This window comes from Podospora bellae-mahoneyi, chromosome 5 (genome assembly GCF_035222275.1).
Source record: "Podospora bellae-mahoneyi strain CBS 112042 chromosome 5, whole genome shotgun sequence".
NCBI lineage: Eukaryota > Fungi > Ascomycota > Sordariomycetes > Sordariales > Podosporaceae > Podospora > Podospora bellae-mahoneyi.
Window position 1 is genome coordinate 3,909,278 of NC_085884.1, and position 23,168 is coordinate 3,932,445.

Consider the following 23,168-nt stretch of genomic DNA (forward strand, 5'->3'; position numbering starts at 1 on the left):
GGTCTTAAGCGGTTAGCCCCGCTTACACTTCAAATTGAAGTTATGGAACAACAGCACAGAGCCATCACCAAAAGTCGGTTTTGAGTGGGTAGTGTCTACTTGCTGTAAAACCTTTCCTTACACTCGGCGGCTTTTGATGAGATTATGCATCTATTTTCCCGCTTTATTCTAGTCGCTGAGTTGGATTCCATTAGATGCCACCGTCGACGAGGCTGAACTCTAAGCTGGTATGTGGGCATTTATAGTTACTATGGTGTATGTGTTGATGATTGTTATAATAATGAAGGCTTATATGATTGAGTGGCTGAGGCCGTTCAAAATGTACAACCATACAGGTATGACATTGAAAGCCCCAGGTCCTTTTTTTTTTCAAACAACACCAGGTAAAGCCTAGTGACTTCGATTTTAGGCCAACTCGACGCTTTAAAGGAGAGACGAGCACAGACTCGTCATAGGTGATCATGGAAAAGATCTTGTTCTCTTCCAAAATTCCGCAACCACACTATCGGGTCTCAAAATGGAATTTCGGGGTGCATCAGGGCCCGAGAAGACTCAGAGAATGTCATTGTTGATTGTTCTTGCAGTGGCCTGATGAAATGACAAAGATCTTTGACGGCGGGATTTCCGAGTTTGTTGCAGGCTCTTTGACAGCAACGTGGTGACGGGACTATTGCTGTTGACGTTGCCGTGCTTTAGAAGGGTTGGGGTTGTCAAGAGTTGGCTTAAGCTTTTAGGGAGTGGTCCACTCGGAAGTCAAATATGGATTAGCGCCGAAGATTGGGGAAACGACTGAAACATTTTGGACCCACCCCAAATCATGCCTGATGCCTGATGGAGGGGCACGACCCCTCCGCCTCATGCATCGCCGGTTGGAAACGGCAAAGACGACAACGAGGGAGATATTCTAGAAGAGCAACCAACTCAGAAATGGAAGCCATAAGGAAAACGCTGCCGTCTTCCGAGGGCTTTAAAATGTTGGAAATTGGTTGGGCAAGGCACAAGCCCCAGTATGGAGCACCTACCAAGATGGGAGGTGGAGCAGGTTGGACCCCTTCTGATTTGAATGTACATGAACACAATAACTCATCTGCATTCACTTACTCGCGGCCCTATTCTTTATAGTAAGCATTGATCTCTAAGAGTCATCCATATCCTGATTCTCCAAGAGTTGTTATCTTCTCTCTAGAACAGCAAAAGATCGGGTAGACAAGTTACTTGGACGATGGAGGCTCGAAACACGCTTCGGCAAAGCTCGAGGGATGTGTTATTCCCAAACACACTCGACACAGGACACTTGATTCCAAAAACAGTCATGCGAACGGCACGACATGGAATTGTCAGGTAAACCGCACTTTGTACTGGACCTGTTGGCCGATCGACCAGGCACACACAGAGGGAGACGGGGGAGAATGTCACTCTCCTGCAGAGAGCACGTTAGCGTTACCGCGAGGGACATTGACGACTAATAAGGCTGAGAAGGGGACATCAACATTCATGTTTCGATCTATAGCCAAGGGTGGCCCATCACAGCAGCAGCGACAGTCACAGACAATCAAAAATGCATTACATTCGTTCCCAGCAGTAATGGAGGCCAAAATGATGTTTCCTAAGCGGAATCTCGTCAGCGGGCAGGCTAGCGGTCAAGTACCTAAAGTTAGGGACACTGGCCGCCAGCCGTTGATCACACCCGGCCGTTGTCCCCGCCCCGCCCGCACATTTCTTGGCCCCCATTTTCTCCCACGGGCACCACTCAGCACTCACCACCACCACAGACCACAGCGAACTGGAACCCACACGCTGAAAGAGACAACGCCCCAACCCCGGGCTGGCTCATCCTTTTCGCACGCCAACCAACCATCTCCGAGAGCGGTCCTTGCCACGACCTTTCGTTTCAAACCACATCTCAACACCGCACCCGCTATCCGCTACGTGCGCGAGATCGAGTAGCACTCTCGTCAACGTTATCCTCGCACTTTTTGCGACATCGCGAGCCGGCGCAACACCTCGCACGCACCCGACCGCACACCGACACACCACCACCACTCAGCCACACGCTGTCCGCGAGCAAGGGAGCCGACGAGCCAAGGCCACCCCAGCCACGGGAGAGAGCAGCACCACGCAGGAACTGGGATCGGCCACGCCCGACGAGACGACTGGAACATAAGACACAGTGTTGCAACGCTCTTGACTACGACGACGACGACGAAGACGACATTGATAGACTGCGACGTCGAGGCTCGCAGCATCACGGATTGGGCACTTTGCACTAGCAACCGGTAGAGAGACGCCGCGGTCAGCACCTGCCATTCCGGCGACAGGCGATACAAGTGGCGGCGAGGAAGCAAGCGCTGCGGGACAAGGCAAACAAGGCGGGAGCCGACAACCTAGCCTCGACAATACCCGGTGCGACTCGAGATCCTCGAAAAAAGTAGACTTCAGCTCTGGCTAGGTTGCAACATTCCGCGAGCCGACCGACCTGACATTCATCCGCCCTACACAGCGAGCACCTAGCTGCGTCGCCGTTGTATCCCGAATTCAATCCCTTCCCCCGACCGACCGACCGATCGAGATCTGTAGAGACCCAACGTCGACGCCCGACTCCGGTTACTGCCTCTACAGGCAAATCCACACGGCGGTCTGCGGATGGAGAGCTGGTTATGGCCCATGCTCCCCTACTCCGCATGAACACCGGCCCTGCCGCAACAATGGATGTTGTCGATAGATTAACCAGCATGACTGTACCTGGCGCGCCACCACGCGTGAGCCAGCTTTCTGGCTCGTCCACTTTTCCAGTTACCAATTCCTCGACGTCTCTCAACTCTCTGAACAACGCCACAACCTTCGCCGCATCATCCACTGGTAATGTCGTGGCCACCAATAACATCATCAACCAAAAGGCCGATGCGTCGCGCTCTCTATACCAGATATGCGTTTCTTTAAAGCAGCGGCTGGCCAAGGTTCCCGGCTTTGAGGGGTATCTAGAGCAGCTCAATGAAATGGCCGCCGAATCCATGGAGGGACCAGTGGAATCGCTCTGGGAGTTGCTGCGATCAGGGTTTCCACTGCTAGCTATCTACAATGCTCTCCAACCCGAAGTGCCACTCCAGGTCGATGAACCCCCTGGAGCCAACAAGTCCAAGCTGGCAAAGATTGCGATCCTGAGATTTGTCGAGGCTTGCAAATCCAAGCTCAATGTGCCCGCAGCTGATTCTTTCATCATTACGGATTTGACAGGACAGGACACGACGGGTTTCGTCAAGGTGTGTTTATTCCTTCCCACCGATCTAGCTGGGTGTTTTGCTAACAATGATTCAGGTTACCTCTGTAATCAATTATGTTCTTGATCTTCTGGAGGCCAAGGGTCTTATGCTCGAAGTTCAGCCCTATCCCGAAGACGATATGATGCAACCAGGCTCTCAAATGAGCCACCGAGACTACGTTGTGCGCGAGATGGTAGACACGGAACGGAAGTACGTCCAGGATCTCGAGAACCTACAGGATTTGAAGAAGACACTAGAAGAGAGGGGCATTATTCCAGGAGATGTTGTGCACAACATTTTCCTTAACATCAATGCCATCTTGGACTGCCAACGCAAATTCTTAATCAGGGTAGAAACGACAAACTCAATGCCGGCTGCCAGGCAAGAATGGGGAAGCCCATTTGTAGCCTACGAGGAGGTATTCAACAACTGCTACCAGCCCTTCATTGCAAACCAGAAAAAGGCTGGCAAACTAGCAAGCCAGGTGTTTGACAAGATCCAGACGGCAGCACACGCTGTAGCCTGCGACTTGAACACGCTTGACGGGTTCTTGCTGAAGCCGATGCAAAGACTGGTCAAATATCCACTTCTTCTGAACGTAAGTGTATTTTCCCATGTTACTGGTGTGCCGTGTACTGACTTGGAGATAGGAACTGCTCAAGAAGTGTGACGATGAAACGGTCAGAGCAGACCTTTCGGCAGGTATTGAAGCAGCCAGCCGCGTGCTACAAAAGGCCAACGAAGCAGTCGATCGCGCAGAGCTCGACGAAGCACTGGAAGAATTGATGGGCAGAGTGGACGACTGGAAAAATCACCAAGTCAGCCAGTTTGGGAAACTCATATTGCACGGTGTTTACACCGTTATCCCGGGCAAGAGTGATCAAGAGAAGGACGTAAGTGCAAATTACCTTTTCATCAGGGGGGTCTTTGACAACAAGATATATGATGCTGATGGGTTACCCACGCAGTATGAGATCTATCTCTTTGAGAACATCTTGCTTTGCTGCAAAGAGTTGCTCCCAGGCAAGAATAAGGATAAGAAGGACAAGACCAAGTCGACTGGACCGAAGGTTCGCAACAAAAACAATAAGCTCCAGCTTAAGGGTCGGATTTTTATGACGAATGTGACCGATGTGGTAGCACTGTCGAAGACTGGTTCATACACTGTCCAAATTTGGTGGAAGGGTGATCCCGGCGTGGAGAACTTTATCATCAAGTTCCAGAATGAGGAAATGATGAAGAAGTGGGCGACCGGACTGGAACAGCAACGGAAGGAGAAGACAGGCCAGGTGCAACAAAGCCCGGAGAGACCGGCAACGAACTTCACGTGGATGGCTTCCCAGAGTAGTGGACTGGAAAACCCATACGCCGAGAAGGACGATGATGATGATGACGATTCGTCCACTTTGATCGCACCGTCGGGGACTGCCACGCCGGCTGCGTACAACCCGCCCATGGCGTTACCTGGAACAATGCCGCGCAATGCTTCGAGCACCAGCTTGCGGACACGCTCAGCCACCAACGACAGCTCGCAATCCCTGGCAGGCATCGCTCGAGCACCGCCGTCGAGCTTCCCCCTTCTTCAGCCTCCCACCCCATTGAACATCCAGACCAACCAGGCCTCGCCACTTCGTGGTGCTGAGTCCTACTTTTCGCCAGTAGTCGAGTCTCCAGCGTCCAGCAGGACGAGTACCACGAGTGGTATCTTTTCCCAGACAGGTTATCCATTTCCGAAAACGGGCACACCACAACCTGGATGGGCACCCGAGGATAGCAATCGCTATACAGCCCCTGCCGCACCCCGAGCTCCATCAAGAGATGGGTCTACTCCAAACAATGCGTATGGCATGGTTACCGCAAATGGACGGAACCCCCGAGGTCCATCCATGCCAGTAATGCCTCGCGAACGTGACTCGGCGCACGCGGCCCAGTTGCAGCAGCAGCGCAGCCGTAGCTATAGTACGCCTGACATCAATGGGCAAGCCGCCCGAACTGGCCAGTCCGTTCCAGCAGTCCCAGGAATCCCTGCTCATTTGAACCAGGGACATCCACCTCACCCGATCCATGTACGGCATGACTCCAATATCCCAAGGAGCAACACGGGCAGCCCCGCAAACGATCTGCCATTGCGCACAAACACCAGCTCCCCAGGTGCGCAACGTCAACGACAGTATGGCGGCATGGCGCAGTTCCCAACACAACCTGTTTATCCCCGTCAAGGTACACCCGGCAGTGGTGCCAACATCCCACCACCGGCCGGCCCTCCGCCTCCTGGACTGGCACCGTTGGCTCCCGTTGACCCTTCGAGGCCCGTTGCCCCTGGTCTGGTAACGGCGCCGATCACCTCCAGCCAATCCATGGTTCCTCCCACGCCAGACACTGCCTTTTCCAGTCAACTCCGGGTAAGGGTCAACTACGATACCGGCAACTACTTTACTCTTATCGTTCACTTTGACAAGCTCAACTACGTGAACCTGATTGACCGCATTGATCACCGGCTCAGCAAGTTCACCAACAGCAGCATCTCTAAGGGAGAGCTGAGGTTGCGATATCGGGATGAAGATGGCGACTTTGTGACCATTGAAAGCGATGAGGACATCCAAATCGCCATTTCCGAGTGGCAAGAGGGCATGCGCGGTTCTCAAGGCATGGATGAGATTGAACTTTTCTGTGTCGGTGAGATGTAAACCACCATTCAAACTATTCTCTTCTCCTTTGCCTGACACGCAGAAGAATGGAGGAATTCGCTCTTGACCACTATCTCACCCAGCTTATCACACTATACATCTCGCCCTGGGACGACACCCATACACAGCGCCTTCTTAGGGCTCTTTCCTTTGTCCCGTTTCCAAAGCACACACATCGCATTATCTCATACCCTCCTTTCTATCATCAGCCTTTTTTTGTTTTCTTCGTTTTATTCCAATCTTTGCGCGGGATTTTCATCATCAAACTCATAGAGGAGCCATCGGTTGAATGTTTTTTTATGTCTGGTTGCTTTTTTGAATGGGGTTGGAGACGGAGAAGAGGAGAGGGGCGTGGTTACGCCAAGAGGGGGAGGAGGATGAACACTTCAGCGCGGACAATATACCACATCACCAGCAACGCCAGCACAACACATCACAACACCACGACACTGCTGCTTGACGGCCGACAGGATCATCATTCCACCGCAGCACCACAGCCAAAACCATGGCATAGCTTACCTTGACAACACCAACGAAGATGGACACCATAACACCACATTATAGACACAAACCACATCCCATACTGTGTCAGTCTTTTTCAGGAGGAGACCTTTGCTGAGGTGGAGCGTGTTCGAGGCTTTTTGGGAGGGGGGCTTGGTTTAGCTGAGGGGGTTTCTCCTTGTTTTTATTTCCTTGGAGATCCAAAAACAGACGTTCATTTTTTTTCTTTTCGTTTTCTTTATCTTTATTTGTGGGGTTAGGGAGGTATGGTTGACGCGGTGGCTATGGTTATTTGTTGTGGTAGTTGAGAAGTTATAAGTGATGATGAGGTAATATTAAGGGGGAGGGACAGTGGAGGGTGTTGGGAGGGGTGTTGATGATGATGATGTTGTTGTGATTGTTGAATGTCGCTAGACTCTTTTCTTTTGGTGTTTTTTTTTAATCTTGCGTTCGTACTTTGTTCGTACCATGAATACCCAGTTATTTTTTGTTTTTTTTTTGCAGCGTTGGTTTTGCTGTGGTGTGTTGTTGGTGGCTGAAGACGCTTCTTATGTGATCATGGATGATGTGAGGATGATGATGTATGAGTGGATGGGTGACACTCCTTTGCGGAAGCGTGTTTGGTTGGGGGGTATTGACACTCATTTTACCTTGATTCTGGGGGGGAAATATATCTGTGGTGGTTTGTAGTGTTGTTCTTCTGGAGGTGGGTACCTATTGGAATTTTGGAAGACGTTGGTTTGATCGAGGGGGTACCTACCTAGATATACAATTTTGTCAGTCTTGATATATACAGATGATAAAGGTTTTGATTTGGGTTGTGCTATCTAGGTGTTACATATGCTTGTGATTTATCAGCGTGAAGTCTGTACCGGGTTTTACTTGGAATGGCAAGTTGGTATTCCCTGTGAGTTGGGGGTTATGAGTCTTTGATGGGGAATGTTTTAGGATGAGAGTAAGGTAAATCAAGGTTTTTGTGGAAGCGGAATTGGTTCGGTAGGATACGTGTGTTTTTCATTTCTTACAACACAGACTTTGGTCGGTAAGTACTTGCCTCCTTTTTCCAGGGTTCGACATTCATTTACTCTGATGGCTGTGTTATTCAGGTTGTTCCACTTGTCATTTTGAAGACGACGCAGATAGCCATGGCATAGCTCTTTGGCTTTGGGACTTGAGATTTCTCCGGCAGCCCTCAGAATGTTATTCTCACTTTTCTGGTGGAGAGTGAACTTTGGATAGATGCTACTAGAGCTGTCGGATGGTCAAGTGCTGGACCAAGGCTAACTGGCCGTCTCAACAAGTCTGTCCGTGGTGGTATTGGGTATTTACGTATATTTTTCATATTGTACATTTTATATACAAACCCATCATCTTCATGACGGCGGGTATTTGTCAAAGCCTGTTACAGCCAAAAAAAGCACTAACGCCCCTCCCCGATGCAATTTGCTCGGCCCGTTTTGTTTATACCAACGTTCCCCTGCTCCGCTGCCCAGCTCCGCAAGTCCTGGCTTCCGTCATGCGCTTCCTCCACGTCGAGATGGCCGTCCATTTCCCGGCGCAACACAGGCTTTCCCTTACACCAGAAACCCCTCGTACGGCTGTCAACACCCAGGGCTTCGCTGTTGTCCCACGGCGTGTTGTTCAAGGAGGTGGCAATCAATCCCGTCTAGTTCATCCTCATCTCCTTCTCCCTGTTCCTTCCTTTTTCATAACAACCCGTTTATTTGTTCTTGGACGCTTGCTTGATAAGCTTCGAGGACAGTCTCTGGAGATGGTAGTTGATGGTGTTGCTTGGCTTCGGAGGGGGCTTGGGAGCGTCCATGCAGGCGCGGAGGGCGTCTTCGACTGTATTGCATGCTCTGCCAGTGTGGCCAGCGGAAGCCCAGCACGCTGTTTCTGAGTTAGCTCCTGTGGACCTTGTCGGAAAACAGAGCAGACCTACCGAGGACAGAGGACATGATGGTGAGGCAGGGGTTTTGCTCGCGCTTGTTTGGGTTGCGGACCCGAAGCCTCGGGAGGGGGGGAAGACGAATTGGGTTTTTGGACATGGTTATGATTGCTGTCGCTCGGGATTAGAGGGGTGGGACGAAGTGGCGTGTTATGGCAACAGCAATTGCATCGCAAGGTCAGGTGGGCTGTCGTCGGCTTCAAGGTTCCTCGAAATGTTGCGCCGATTAGGACCCACCATTATTGAACGGTACAGAGAGATTAGGAGCTCACGTGCTGATAAGACTGAAATGTGCCAGGATGGAAGGCGGTGTGGAGCGTGGGGTGTTGAGCACTCGGAGCGCTAGGACCATCCGGGAAGTCTTCCAAGAGAGCGGTGCTCGATGATTGGCTGGAAATTCAAGATGTAAACAAATGCCCGTTTCCTTCAAAGTTCAAACCCATGTCCACTTTGAAATTCATTGGGAACCGGGGGATCAACCGACACGCGCTGGCGAGCTTCGCGGTTTCTTTTCTGCAGCTTTCACCACAACGCGTCATTGGTGCTCGAGCAACACTTATTTACGACATGAAGCAGCAGTAGCAGGCATTGAACCATTACTTTTCGTCCTGTTTTTACTTTGCATTTGCGTGCCAAAAGAATATCCTTCAGTTTTTCACGAGATCCACCACAGCGACTTTGGGTTCAAGATGCTCGGTTTCGCAGGTGGTTTGGAACGGGCCGCCGCCGCGGCGCAAACTGATGATATCTTGCATTTTACAGAGCAGTATGTCTTTCGACTTTTGCCCTTTGGAGTTTTGGGGGAAATTCCAGCTGACAGTGTGTGTACGTTCCAGACCCCGAGTCACAGCCAATGCCTTCCTCCCACCAAGGATTCCAGCCCCAAAACCATGGCAGCGCGTTGCGGTCAACCCCGCGGCAGGCCATAGACAGCGAAAGATTTGGAAACGCGTCCCCGGTTCGAGTGGGTCGAATCCTGCGCGCGATGCCTATCTACGCGACATGGCCGAGCTTGAGGATGCGCGGGGCCAGAACCCGCGAAAGCGCGTGAGGGGGAGTGCTCATGTTCCGGTCTACGGTGATGCGAAATGGACCAACCGGCCGAGGAACGCACGTCTTATTGGAAGTGTGGACTTGGGCGAGGCGAGAGGTACGCTCATCTTGCATCGTGTTGTGCTTGAGGGGAGGGACTAACATTGTCGACAGCGTTCGTGAACAAAGTTAACGAGGAAGCCAAGAACTTGGAGACGAGCCTCACCACCAAGGACGGTACATTCCCGGATAACCGACTGAGCTGGGTACCAAGAAAGCGACATAACTCCCGTTGGCCAATTCCACCAAACATGGACCGGACTACCGACTTCGAGATACCATCTGCTCCTCAGGCCGCCGAGCCAACGATCCAGATCGACGACAAGGCTTCACTGAACAGATCAACGCGCAGACTCAGTAGACGCTTTACTCTCTTTCCAGACGGAGACGAATCACCAAGGAAATTGCTGATGCCTAGGCTCTCCCCCACCAAGAAATCGGTGTCTGCCCTGTCGCCTGTCAAGAAGGTGCCCACAATTACGATGTTGTCGCCCATCAAGGTGTCCGACTCACCGCTCAGGGCCTTCAGAATCCACGCAACTCCAACAAAGGTGGTGTTGGAATCGCCCAAGATGAGCCCGCCAGAGAAATCTCCCTCGAAACCCTCACCTGCTACCTCGACCCCTGGAGCGATGCTGCCACCAGTAACAACGACCCCGAGAGCCATTGCTTCACAGCTGCAACATACCGACAGTCCTGTTCCCCTCATCTTTGACCAACCGGCATCAGATAGCGTTGCGGAACCTCAACACGAAGCTCGTCGACGCATTTCTCTTGCAGCTGCTCGTAGAACTGAACGCAAATCTCTTGGCATCTCCCGTCTGGACGCTGTGCGCAATAGTCCAAATCGACGACATAGCTTCAACAACCTTGACGCCTTGATTGACAAAGGAATGGATAGTGGTAAGGGGCGCCGCAGTACGCTAGGCGGAGGGTTTCTGTCTTCGAAGGAGGATGTTATCGAGATTGATGCCAAGACCAACTTGGACATTTTTGGTCAACCATCCAAGGCTGTTGCCTCGACCCCCAGGCGATTCGCCTTTGGTGTCGATAAACTCGATGAAACTCCTCAACCATCTGCACCTCTGGATGGTTTCTTCAGTCCTCTTATGACTGGCATCTCAGGCATGACAGAAAGCGCACCAGCCAAGGATGCCAGCCCGCAGCAACAGTCAGAACAGGCAGCAGCTAGCCCTGCTCCATGTGCGACCGATGCAGGGGACGAGCCATCAGTTCTCGAGGATTCTACCCCGCTCCCGGCCTCTATCGAAGAGTCACCGGTCAAGGAACACAAGCCAGTCGAGGTTGAAAAGTCGCCAGCCCCTGAGGAGGAACCCACGGAGGTGGAAGAGGTGTCCGCGCTTGTCGAGGAAGACCAAGTGGCGGAGATCGAGGAGTCACCGGTTTATGAACACCAGGCTGCCGAAGGCGACATTTCTTTCACCCCTTACGAACCCGAAGGTCTGTCAACCATTTACGAGGAGTCCACTATCATTGAGTCTCCGAGGAAATCTCCCAGAAAATCCCCCGTCAAGGCCGTTTCTGCTGTCGAGGTCCAAGACCCATCCATGGTCATCGAAGAACATGAGGCCATCTCTTTCATCGAGCCGGGCGTTGTTCTCAAGGCTACTGAGGAATCTTCCATTGAGAAAAACGACATGCCTGCCGCTCCCTCAACCCCTCGCAGCACCAGGGTGGCCCCTGGTAGTCCCTCAACGCCTCTCCAGAATCATGATCTTGATGCTGTTCTCCAGTTGAGCATCAAGCGAAGTATCAAGCGCAGCGCCAGAAAAGACGAGGTTTCCCGTTTCAACCAGTTGGGTGGTTCACCTTCCACACCGGGCGCCCATGAGGATAGCTTTGCCTCGATGGATGATACATGCGAGCTCTCCGACCTCAGCATTTGCAGTGTCGACCTCTCTACGGAACATCTCGTCACCACCACGACTACCTCGCCCCTAATTGCCTCGCCACAACAGCAGCCTACCGATTCGCCTGTTGCCAGTCCCTCTCAACCAGAGACCGAGGCCAATGCGAAGGATGAAGAGGTATCTTTGCCAGAGACCGCCCCTCTTCCTGTGGCCCTCTCATTTGAGAGCGATGCGGACACGGTTGTCGACCCTGTCGCTGAAGATACCGTAGACGAGAAGGAGCCCGTTGAGGTTGAGAGGACAAGCTCTCCCACTCCTGAATGCGATGCTCCCTTGTCTCCCCAGGTAGCCGAGGACGAGGCTATTGTATCCCAGGCCAAAGTCTTGGCGCCTGGCACACCCCCTCAGGCCACGCCCATCGCACAAAGCGAGGAGACAGGGAAGGTCTCAACACCCGAACAAAGGACTAAAGACAATGTCGACGCATCTGAGGCCTCAGGTTTTACGCCAATTCATGGCCGTCAATCCTCGCCAACTGAGCTTGTGCAACCTGCTGTGACAACACTTGCCGATGAACTCGAGGCTGAGTCGGACGACCTGGATGAAGATGAAGTAGTCGAACAAGATGTAGTTGATGAAGCATGCGATGAGCTTACCATGGCAGTGGATGACGATTTCACCTCGGTGCCGCCCCCTCAACCAAAGAACGATACGATTCAATTGCAGGCGAGGCACGACGACTCGGAGGCGGAATTGCTGCGGAAGTTTGTGACGCGGGTGACTGCTGATAAGAACGCAAAGGCCGCCGCCGCTGCCGCTGCAGCAGCCTCGATAGCGCAAAACTCCCGTCTCAAGCGTCGCTCTGGGTCAATGAGCACCATCACCTCCTCTACCGGTTCGCCCATGCTCAATGCAGAGGCCGATGCGCCCCCGGATAGGAAGCCCTTGGGTGAGAAGAGCCCCAACAGCCCCAGCCCTGTTAAGAAGAGAAAGCTCGAAGATTTGAAGGACAGCCAAGCTAAAGATATGGTCGCCCCGCAAGATGCCCCGGATAGTCCCAGTCAGGCGCCTCCTCCCAAGCGCCGGCGCAAGCGCGTCCTCGGTTCCTTGGAAAACACCCTCGACAGAAGCACTCCCGTTGCTCCCCCACCACCGGATGATGAAGCTCCCCGGAGGTCTACCCGTGCCCGGAGCACTCGAACTCTCCGGCCCACAGCACCTTCGGCAAACTCGATTGCTTTGTCGTTGATTCCGGTGCGGCTGCCTGGAATGGGAGCCATGGATGACAGCACCATGGATGCCACCCTTAACATGGCCAGGCAGCGCAACGAGGAGAAGGACTTAGCTACCATGACGAGGGTCAACACCCGCAAGAACAAGGGCCAAGCTGTCCACCCTGCTGTGATTCTGGCGAGGCATGCTGAGGACTCTTCGTGGAAAGTCAACGAGGCCAAGGCCGAGCCCAAGGAGCCACGCACCAACCCAGATCGGACGGTCAAGAACGTCAGGTGGGCTGAGGAACTGGCTAGTTACCAGGGCGAGTCCCCAGTCCTACCGGCTGCCGATGCGAACGATGTCAAGGATGTTCCTGTCGTCAAGACCACCACAACGACCAACTTCATGATGTCACGGGCCATGGAGGATGATGATGATATGGATGAGCTCGCTATTCCTACCATCACCGAGGTGCCGCTTCCTCCTACTGTATCAAAGGCTGCGTCAATGGCAGAGAACAAACCTGAGCCTCCGAAAACCAGGACAAGGAAGGTTGTTGCCGCTACGGCATCCACATCAACTGCTGCTGTTCCCAAGGCCACTGTTCCCAAGGCTGCTGCTCCCAAGGCTGCTGCTCCCAAGGCTGCTGCTTCTAAGTCTGTTGCCACTAAGGTTGATGCCCCTAAGACTGCTGCTGCTAAGGCTGCCGCCCCTGTCGCTGCCGCCTCCACAAGACGCAGCACTAGATCTACCAGACTGCAGACGCCGACTCCTATGAAGAAGGTTGTCTCTGCTGAGAGCACCACGGCTCCCAAGCGGGCTATCCCTTCAAGGGCGAAGACTGCTTTGCCCAAGCCTGCTGCTTCGACAGCTGCTACCAAGGCCACTGCGGTCGCGCCTGCCGAGCGTGCCACTGCTTCGGCTTCGGGCATCAAGAAGGCCGCTGGGAGGCCGACGAGACGGACTGACGTTGCCAAGTTGGGGATGACCACTGTTAACGGGACGCCTGCCCCCAAGAGGAGGGGGAGACCTGCGGCTTCTTCATCTTGAGTTGGTTTTACTAGCATTTGGATTCAGTTTGGCATGGGTTGGGATTGATGATGGATGACACTGCATAGATGGGATGGATGAATGGTTGGGATTGTTGATGGATATAGGCATTGTTGTCTTGTTGTGGTTATTTGTTTCTCCTTTTTTTTCTTCCTCGGGAAAGCGAATACCCCGTTGTTTGGCTTGCTTTGGTGTGGCCTGTCTAGGAGATACCTTTGTTGGGTTAGGGAGGGTGGTACTATATTTGGGATTGTGTAGGTATATTGTGCATTGAGATGGATGGTATGTGGAATGGTGGATAGGTATGTTATGGATTACAATTGAGGAGTATTTGTGATTTTTGTGTTTTTCTCGATTTGGTCTTCCAAGGTTTCCTGATCTTTTGTGTTTACGCAGCACCACGCTCTCGTTTTGTCTGAATAGCTTGAAGCATGCAAGGAGACAACATTTGTGTTTACTTGCCCCTGAACAAGTTGTCTCTCACGGGTCAATATCTCCGAGAGCTCGCTCAGTCAGCAACAGGGAGAAATGCTTCTCTTTTTCGCTTCTGCACGGCACAGACCATCAACACCAGCAGGCTGGACAATGCTCGTTTTAGGATGCGCTATCGACTTTCTACGGGGCGGCTCAGCTGTTTATGCCAGGGGATCCCCAGTCTTCTGGTTGGCTGGAAGGGCCTGGATTGGCATCCAGCAAAGAGCCATCACCGATCAGCATTGAATACGCGGAGAGTATCCAAAATAATTTCCCGCGACATGGTCCAGGCAAATCTTTCTATCGTTGGGGTTTAAGGATGGGAAAAACAACGACGAGCTGGTCGTCTGACCTCTGTCTTCCTTACGCCTCTTCAAGGACCGACTTTCGTTGATATCTTTCCCTTCCAGCTCAGGCATCGTTACACTCTTTTTGCTTTACTCAAGATGCCTGTCGCAACAGTCTCCGTTAACCCCTTTAATCCGGCATGCTTGGATACAAGCTGTCTGAACCAGGTTGTTGGCCTCTCTGGCAATGACGCGGCCGTGCAGTTCTCGTCTTGCGTGGCCCAGTTCGGGTCGCCTGTCGTGTCGACTGTGTAGGTTCATGTTTTATATCTAGCGGGTTTGGTGCAGTTGCTGAGCTCAATTTAAACAGAACGCCCACCGAGACGGTCTTTGTCACTGCTACCACGACTGTTGAATACATCGATGTCATCGTGTCGTTTACCACTGCCACGTCAACGTTAGAGGAGACCTTGACCTCGTATGATAGTCTTGTCCAGACGGCAACCGAGTACACCACTACAAATGTCGTTACCGTCTCGACCACCGTCACTGCCAGCCCTGCCCCACCCGTTGGCAAGAAAATGCGCAAGCGCAGGGGGTGCACGAGAAAGTCGTCGTCATCAACTGTGAGCCAAGTCGAGACCGTCACGACGACTGAGCCGTCAACTACCGAGACTGAGACCATCACCCCGACATTGCCGGCGGCTTCCGTCTGCTCAGACGAAGCCGAATACTCCTCCGCCTGCTCCTGCATCGGCGCCGTAGGCGACATCACCGAGACGGTCACTGCCACGGCCGACATCTCCACCTCGACCCTTTACGAAACAGTCAGCAGCGCCACCCCCTCCGTTTCGGAATCAGTGATCAACGTCGTCGTCACCACCGTGCTCGTCAAGCCCGCAACCGTAACCACCACGACAACCGTCAGCACCAACCTCCAAACCACAACAACAGTAACAAACATCATCCAGCCAACCCAGCAGAGCAAGCTCGTCCTGAACAACGGCCCCCGTCAGGGGAGATACCTCACCATTGTCAATGGCTATTTGCAGTACGACATCAACAATGTTGGCGCGGCAGTGGCGGCGGACTTTGAGTTTACGTCCAGCGGACAGCCTTGGTTGGTTTCCAACCCGGATATTAAGCTGTATTCCACCCAGACCAGCGCACAGGTTGGCGTGTTGTATATGGAGACGGACGCGCAGGCTGCGAGTAAGGGGGATCCGATTGTGACGTGCAATGTGGATGGGAATGGGATCATGAGCTGCGGGATTCCTGAGAGGGGGTTTGGGGTGGTTTTTAGCTGTGGTGCTTATTTGTATGTTGCTAGACCGACTTGGTCGCAGTCGGGGTGTACGGCGGTTACATTTAGGATCGTATAAGATGGGATTGTGTGGTAGCGGTTTATATAGGTGGGTGTAGTCGTGTGCTGGATAATTGAGCGTGGTTTCCACCAAAGGTTGTTCGCAAAAGGAGGTGTGCTGAGTGCCTTATACCCCGTTAAGCATTATCCGACCTCCACCACCCACAAAATGCGCTTTCCGTTCAACTATTCCGCCTCCTACGCCTCCCCAGCCAAGGAACCCTAACCTGGGTATCACCCCATAACACATATAAGATAAGTTGCTGTATTTGAGTCGGGAAGGTGCGACTTGGGTTTGTGTGTATCAAGAGTTACCGTTTGGAAGTCAGGATTTGGCGTGGACCAATCATGAAGATGGTATCGTTCATCATCATGAGTCCCAATCAAGGCTTGAGATGCACGAACACGACACAGGCCACCTGAGCCACACAGGTGAGATAGGCGTACCGAAGAGCGCCTATCTCGTATTCAACTTTTAGCACTTTTCATTGTTGAGCTTTTCCAGTGTCTGTTGTGGTGCGTGGCGGCCACCGGCCAACTCAAAAAGCCCATTTAAGCCCCGGTTCAGTCATCAGTCATCAAACACATTGAGGCCTGCAGCATCTACCCGTTTCTCCAATGAAGATTCGTTAGACATGCAGACATTCCGTTTGCTGTTCGCCCAGTTTTCCCCACACACACTTATGACGGCCAAATGACAAGGTGAAAACTCTTCCTTATCAAGTTGACCTCATCCTCTTCTTGGAGATCCCCACGCCGCGACCCCGTTCTTGCCAACAAGCATAACACACTACCGACCTTTGGCGTAATGGATCTGTCTGGTCTCGACCCTGAGACCTTGCGTCTCATGGTGCAGATGCAACTCGACGACCTTCATGCTCTTGGAGAAACGGCCAGCCAAAAAGGCAAGGGCCGCTCGGGAGAAAAACCCGACTTCGCCCTCGCCATCGAAGGATACCGCGATGAATTACTGCGCACTTCCCAGCTCCTAGCCGACGAAGCCATAAGCAAGAGCATTACGCAAGCAGTGAGACAAGACGCCGCTGTGATCCGAGCTCTGGAAGTAGAAGAGCAGCGAGCCGCCAGTGACAGGGAGATGGCATTTCAGTTGTCTGGAACGAAAAATCCGTACAGCAGCACAATTCCACGGCCAGCAACGCCTGCTCTCGACGACGAAACGCTTGGAAGGCTGGAACAGCTTTGGATCTCTCCGGATCGTGCTGGCGCGAGTGGACATGCGGAATCATCTGCCTGGGCTTCGAGCAGAAAGCAAGAAGTGTCAGGAGAGAACAGCAAGAAGAAGGAATGTGTTGCGTGCAATAACGCCTTCTTCTCCTTTGACATGGTCAACAGCAACGGGTGCGGCCACGCTTACTGCCGCGATTGTATAAAGACCCTATTTCAGTCTTCAATCTTGGACGAGTCGCTCTTTCCGCCTCGCTGCTGCGGAAATCAACTCCTTCTGGACAGCTGCCGACCCCTCCTCCCGTCAGCGCTCGTTGGACAGTTTCGGGCCAGGAAGATTGAGCTCGAGACGCCAAACCGAACTTACTGTCACCTACCAACCTGCTCAACCTTTGTCCCACCGCAGGCTATCAAGGGAAACATTGCAACATGCCCATGGTGCAGCGCCAGAACCTGTGACGTGTGCAAGAAGGCGGCTCATGCAAACAGTGACTGCCCAGAGGACCCTGCCACGCAAGAGCTCATCCGTCTCGCGGCGGCTGAGGGATGGCAGAAATGTCGGTCTTGCTTGAGATTTGTCGAGCTCGGTCACGGATGCTACCACATTAGTGAGTGTTTCTCCCAAAATTGGATTCCTGTAGTCTTTCGTGACGGACATGAACTGACTGCCACTTTGATATTCCAAAGCTTGCCGCTGCGGTGCGCAGTTTTGCTATGTTTGCGGAGAGCCCTGGAAAAACTGCAGTTGTCCTCAGTGGGAGGAAAACCGCCTCCTTGATCGGGCAAACGTTATTGTGGGTCGCAACGCCGGAGCCGCCCGGCTTCCAGACTGGCAGCGAGTCAACCTAGTCGAGCAAGAGAGGCAGAACCAGATTATCAACCACGAGTGTCGACACGAGAGATGGAAGTCACGCCGAGGCCCTCAGGAGTGCGACGAGTGCCACGATGAGCTTCCGAATTTCATCTATGAGTGTCGGCAGTGTAGGATCATGGCTTGCCGACGATGCCGGTTCAATCGTTTGTGAGAGGTCAAGGCTAGAGTCTAGACTTTGCTGTAGGGTCGGATGGGTAAGTAGAACCAATGTGCAGGCCCTTGTCAAGTTCATGAAGCATCCTTCAAACACCATTTCACAAAGGCCACCTGAATCAAGACCTTAAATCTCAATTCTACTGTGTGAGCACAGTGTTTAACAGTTATACAGGTGATCATTGCGGGAGGCCAAGATTGACGGGCCCATCAAAATTCTTGCTGGTATTGTTGGAGCGAAAGCTCCGTAAAGTCATGGTGAAAAGCATGGCTGGAGGTTACTCTACTTACTGTAACTAAATGCTCGTAATGTAGGATCCTTAGCAACTAAGAGTTCTGTGGATGTTTATTGGCCAATTCTTATATCTAGAGTATTTCCTCCTTTCTCGGAGATATAGGTAGAGGACCAAAACTTCGAGGTTTCGTTTTCGAGCGGATGAGTACCACATTGGCCTAGGCAGTAGAAGTTCAGGCCGCTGTTGATGGCGCCCTGCTTGCACTGATCTTTGAGAGCCCCCACGGCTTTGTCGGTCGAGCCGGGGTCCAGGTTCTGCTGGGAGCTTCCGCAGTAGGTGGCGTCCGACTGGCGAGAGACGATGCGGGACGGAGGCTTGGTGAGCTCCTCTTGTGCGTTGCGAGCGGTGAGTTGGGCAAACTCTTCATCGCTCAGGGCTCGAGCGAGAAGGGTGTGGGTCTCGGTGCCGTTTTCGGCGCAGCTGACGCTGTAGACACCGTCCGGCTGATCGCTAGGGACGGTGAAGCCAGACACTATGGCGGCGAAGAGGATAAGATATGTAGGAGGATGTATGGTTTCGGTGAGGAATGAGACCTGGAGAGAATCAGGTTTCTGGGGCGGACGGCGGGAGCGCAGCTGAGGAGTTGAAGATAAGCCAAGATGCTTCAGAAGCTTGACTGTTGTTGTTGTTGTTGTTGTTGTTGTTGTTGTTGTTGTTGTTGTTGTTGTTGTTGTTGTTGTAGTAGTAGTAGTAGTTGTTGTTATTGTTGTTGTGGCTGCTGGAGGTTCTCTGATGGTTTGAGATGGGAAGAGTGACCCCCTTTTATACTCAACTTTGGAGACCTCTCTCGGGTCTGATCAAGTCGCAGGAGTGTCTGCAAGGACGATACCCTTACATCTCACAAACATCTCAGGAACATCCCTCAGGGATTTTCTTCGTCTGAATTTACACTGCAAAGACCAACTACCTGTGACCCTGACCAACAACACTACCAACACCACTTACACAAATACGATGCACTTGATGAGAGCTAGGTATTTACAAACTCACCAGACAGCCAAAAGTCAGAAGGGTCCTCATCAAGGACCTTGAGGCCACTGAAGATTATTCGCTGAATTGAACTGCTGTTCTAAACCCTGACTCTACCGCCCTTCTCACACTTTAAACTCAGCATCGAGACACAAGTCCGTATCCAGCAGGATTCGAGCGTGTCTTCATAAAGAATAAATATAATCCACCGGTTCTATCAATTTTGGTATTCTCTGCCAATCACATTTCGGCATGTGTAACACGGCGTGGGATTGGAGCGCAAGTGGGAGAAAAGCCACAGTAGCAGTCAAATCTGGCCCCCAACTTTGCTTTCCCGGAGCCGATTTTAGAGCGTTGTACCTAGCACAAGGACATGGCGTGTCAGCATAGGAAAACGATATGAGACATGAGGCGAGCAATACCCAAGATAGGCAGTTGTATGTCAGTGTCAGGTCACCACTACAACGCCAATATCCATACAAAACTCGTGGTGTGTGCGACTCCAGTTGCCACGGCCTCCGTCTCGGATGGAAAGTGGCCCATGACGACGGGAAATAAGCAGGGAGTTAAAAGTGTAAACCCGTCATACTATCGGAGTTTCTCCTGATGGTATTACAATGCTGTTGGCGGGCTGGAGTTCAATATTCAAGCGCGCTGAACTTGTGTTCGTGCTGATGGTTACATAGGCTTGAACCGGACCATCTTGATGCGAATAAGGGACGGTGTAGATGTGAGGTTCGTGTTATTTGGCCAGCCTTTTGTGATGTGGTGATGATCTCTGCTATATGCAGAGCCAAACACCAGCCGAGGAGCGTCGAAGATGGGCTAAACTCGGCGACAGGTTGACGCCACAGGAGCCGCGCCGCACCACCCACTAGGACAGCAGCAATACCCGCCAGATTTGTTTGGAGCTGTTCTACTTTGTTGCAATTCGCCCTGTTTACAAGTCTGCAAGTAAGGAGTCTTACAGTTAAGGATCATGCCACGTAGGAACCCTAGCATACCAGTCATTTCTTTCTATGTCGAAAAGAAAGTCAAACACACAGACTACTGCCTTGACACAATAACAAGGGCAATTGTTCCACAATCAGGCACCAGCCAGCCGGATAACACCTTGCGCTGTAATTCATTCTCATCATATCCGCACCCTCAACTCATACACCTCCTCGTCAACATCACCCTTTGGCCCATCTGCACCTACAGGCCTCACAGTCTTGTGATCCACGTCGTCCGCCCGAACTCATTACCGTTCATCCTCCGGTCTCAAACTCTCCGCCAATCTTGTCGGCGTGGAATGGAGCGATTACATACCACGCTTCAGGCACCGCTAACGATGCGCCAATAAACAAGCCGATGTTTCGCTCAGCCAGTCTGGCGCCCTGCCATCTTTGGTTTGCGAGGTCTCGTAGAGCGAGCCACGGAAACATGTGGAAAGGAAGGCGCGCCAATACATCAACTGCTCAGACGGCAAGATCCGAGTCGCTCTGATCCTTGATCTTCAATATCTCTATATGGAAAAGGCGTGGGTTAGTCTGCTGGTAGTGGGCAGTCCTTCAAGCAGCTGGGTGCAGCATTCTGAACTCTACCATGATGATGATCTTGTTCAACAACCTGCTGGATAGGTTGATCTCTATCTCTCTGACTTGGTGAGTTTGGCTGATGTACCAACAGCGTTTTATCGCCCCTCGACTGTTGAGTTGGCTGCTGGGGTCACAAGGTTTGTCGTTTCCTTATTTCGGGCAACACAACAGATCTAACATTCCAATAGGAATCCTACGATCACCATAACATTCGAGCGACTTCAGGATATCTTCCACAAAGCTCGCCATTTACACAACCCAACAAAATTTACGACGGAGGTTACTGATCAAGAGGAAAACCCGTACGAGGAGAAAGAGCGGCGCGTGGCCAAGGCGCGTTCTGAAGCACACATCGAGATGGAACGGCGTGTGGCTGCGGAGATCGAGCGGCTCGTGGCCGAAGGCCGATTGGGGGCCAAGTAGCGCTCCGGAGATATGGCGACCTGTTTGTGAGAAGGAGGGGCACTGGAGGAACAATGTTCAACAGGTTTAGTTGTTTGTAGCATGCTCTAATTCACTACTCTTCTCCGTTTCTTTCTCTGTATAATCCATCGGCGACAGCGATTAGACGAGCGATCCAGAACACGGTCATCCGCCGGTTCCAGACAGAGGAGAGCAAAATAAGGACGGTCACTGCCGCCTCCCTCAGCAACGTGAGGTGGATCACTTCTGCAGGAAGGCCTTGCAAGAGAAGGATATTCACAAGCGCCTCCCAGTAGCTGATCAACTGCTCCCCTCTGACTGGGCCATACTGCCCATCGTCAAGTCTATTCTCGAGCCATTGCAGCGGACTAGCAAGGCATTCGAAGGAAGAGAGCCTCGCTTTTCAGAGGTAGCTCCTACGGCGACTTGGTTATTGAGGGGGCTTGTTGACAAGAAAAGTGAGTTCATGCCGGCACCAGAACAACCTTTTCACCGGCCCTGACGTCCCCGCCATAGACTACGGGGATGGGACCCAGGCCGGCTCTTCTATCCAGGTCGGCGATGTGCCTGCCCTGGCATTATCTCTGGGCTTACTCTCGTTATCGGACGATGAGAATACTCCCCGGCCCAAGAGATCTCAACAAGCCAAGGCCTTGCCACGGAAGTATCGGAATAGTGTTGTTGATCTCGCCGTGCTGCGTAACCAAGACCTTCTTGCTCCTGATGTCTCCCTCGTTGAAATCCTGGAGGAGGGAGACTACGGCTCCGGCGATGACGATAGCGACGATGGCTATGTGAAGGACAGCCAGGCCACCGGAACTCCCACCTCCTTTGAGCTTGGCGACTTCGATCTTGACTTTATTCAACGGAGCCTTAATTGCGCTAACAACAATTGCCTACTTAGCTAACCCCATCGCTTAACAAGGAGGGCTCAATTTTGATTCCGTTTACTACTGTACCGTTTCCATCTACCCCGAACCCCAAGATCCTCGGGCATCAGACCACCACCCCGCCAGTCTGTTCAGCGGGTGGCTGCAGTAGTGCGGGACAAACAATCCTGGGAAACCAAATGAACTTGTCTACACTAGTGGTGTTAGCTTCGCCGACTTGGACCGTGTTGCTTTCGAGGAAGGAAATAAGTCCCGGTGGTTGAACGCGGGCTGAAAGAATGTCGTCTTCCGATATTTTTCAATGTCCACTACCGCCGCGTTCTCTCGGACTTCAACCTTTTCACAGGATAGCGACATAAGAAGGCAAAGTGACCAGTCAGAGCTGTCCGATTCGGCCACAAATCGAGCAAACATTGCACCGGATCCGTGTCCGGGCGCCCGCGGTACCACCATGCTTGCACACCTGTTCATCACAAATTAGCCAACCAGGACGAAACACAATGAAATGGTGATCTTTGACGTTGTGATACAACTGAACGATCATCGGCCCGGTCCCTGGCTAGCTTGCGGTGCGGATACAGCGACCGGAAGCCTATGTTTGAGTCGGCAGTGCTCCTTCGGGAATCGTTTATCTATTGCGCCCCTGCATATTCGATTCCATTGTTATCGCCAAGTTCGCCGACCAAAACTGGCTTGCTCAGCTAACAGCCGACAGCCATGAAAAGGGACTTGGCAGGCTGTCGACATTCAGGAACCAAGAAAACAACCGACACTCAAGCAACTGCTTCTAACAAACATGGAATCTCTTTCTATCACGGCGTATTATTGGTTAGCGGGATACCTCGTAGGGGTAGCAAACCATACCTCCCGGACGACATACCTGCAATGACTTTGCAATCCGGCTCATGACAAGGAACCGCAAAGCTCGCCAATCACCCATTCACACCATCCTGCGTCTTGGTTCCGAGAACCCGGTAGCTGGTGAAATGCGGCATCTGCATCTTGTGACTCGGGCTGTTTGTGCCAGCAGCCCTCGATACATCTCCCGTG

General features: G+C 52.4%; 5 protein-coding genes across 5 annotated transcripts; 4 read left to right on the forward strand and 1 right to left on the reverse strand.

The window, feature by feature from the left end:
* Positions 1-68: 68 nt before the first annotated feature.
* Positions 69-7,267, forward strand: CDC24 (Guanine nucleotide exchange factor for Cdc42p). Its single transcript, XM_062880213.1, has 5 exons — positions 69-227; positions 287-3,260; positions 3,316-3,858; positions 3,911-4,153; positions 4,229-7,267. Exons 2-5 carry the CDS (start codon positions 2,658-2,660, stop codon positions 5,945-5,947), a joined length of 3,108 nt encoding a protein of 1,035 aa, XP_062731546.1. The 5' UTR covers positions 69-227; positions 287-2,657; the 3' UTR covers positions 5,948-7,267.
* Positions 7,268-7,760: 493 nt separating this feature from the next.
* Positions 7,761-8,926, reverse strand: MRP10 (40S ribosomal protein mrp10). The gene is made up of 2 exons (XM_062880212.1): positions 8,391-8,926; positions 7,761-8,338 (listed from the first exon to the last, which is right to left on the reverse strand). Exons 1-2 carry the CDS (start codon positions 8,494-8,496, stop codon positions 8,169-8,171), a joined length of 276 nt encoding a protein of 91 aa, XP_062731547.1. The 5' UTR covers positions 8,497-8,926; the 3' UTR covers positions 7,761-8,168.
* Positions 8,810-14,135, forward strand: QC761_510040 (uncharacterized protein; the record flags this gene model as incomplete). Its single annotated transcript, XM_062880211.1, has 6 exons — positions 8,810-9,162; positions 9,233-9,546; positions 9,603-12,308; positions 12,402-13,171; positions 13,202-13,926; positions 14,021-14,135. The coding sequence occupies 5 exons, from the start codon at positions 8,810-8,812 to the stop codon at positions 13,622-13,624; spliced, it is 4,566 nt and encodes a 1,521-aa protein (XP_062731548.1). The 3' UTR covers positions 13,625-13,926; positions 14,021-14,135.
* A 193-nt stretch (positions 14,136-14,328) lies between these two features.
* On the forward strand, positions 14,329-15,819 carry QC761_510035 (uncharacterized protein). Its single transcript, XM_062880210.1, has 2 exons — positions 14,329-14,696; positions 14,756-15,819. Exons 1-2 carry the CDS (start codon positions 14,545-14,547, stop codon positions 15,765-15,767), a joined length of 1,164 nt encoding a protein of 387 aa, XP_062731549.1. The 5' UTR covers positions 14,329-14,544; the 3' UTR covers positions 15,768-15,819.
* A 425-nt stretch (positions 15,820-16,244) lies between these two features.
* Positions 16,245-18,186, forward strand: QC761_510030 (uncharacterized protein). Its single transcript, XM_062880209.1, has 3 exons — positions 16,245-17,541; positions 17,621-18,001; positions 18,136-18,186. Exons 1-2 carry the CDS (start codon positions 16,557-16,559, stop codon positions 17,956-17,958), a joined length of 1,323 nt encoding a protein of 440 aa, XP_062731550.1. The 5' UTR covers positions 16,245-16,556; the 3' UTR covers positions 17,959-18,001; positions 18,136-18,186.
* Positions 18,187-23,168: the final 4,982 nt, after the last annotated feature.

Coding starts and splice junctions, on each gene's coding strand:
- CDC24 (XM_062880213.1), top strand. CDS start 2,658: ATGGCCCATGCTCCCCTACTCCGCATGAACACCGGCCCTGCCGCAACA. Junction 3,261..3,315: donor ACACGACGGGTTTCGTCAAG/GTGTGTTTATTC, acceptor ACAATGATTCAG/GTTACCTCTGTAATCAATTA. Junction 3,859..3,910: donor AATATCCACTTCTTCTGAAC/GTAAGTGTATTT, acceptor ACTTGGAGATAG/GAACTGCTCAAGAAGTGTGA.
- MRP10 (XM_062880212.1), bottom strand. CDS start 8,496: ATGTCCAAAAACCCAATTCGTCTTCCCCCCCTCCCGAGGCTTCGGGTC. Junction 8,339..8,390: donor CATCATGTCCTCTGTCCTCG/GTAGGTCTGCTC, acceptor ACTCAGAAACAG/CGTGCTGGGCTTCCGCTGGC.
- QC761_510035 (XM_062880210.1), top strand. CDS start 14,545: ATGCCTGTCGCAACAGTCTCCGTTAACCCCTTTAATCCGGCATGCTTG. Junction 14,697..14,755: donor TCGCCTGTCGTGTCGACTGT/GTAGGTTCATGT, acceptor CAATTTAAACAG/AACGCCCACCGAGACGGTCT.
- QC761_510030 (XM_062880209.1), top strand. CDS start 16,557: ATGGATCTGTCTGGTCTCGACCCTGAGACCTTGCGTCTCATGGTGCAG. Junction 17,542..17,620: donor TCACGGATGCTACCACATTA/GTGAGTGTTTCT, acceptor GATATTCCAAAG/CTTGCCGCTGCGGTGCGCAG.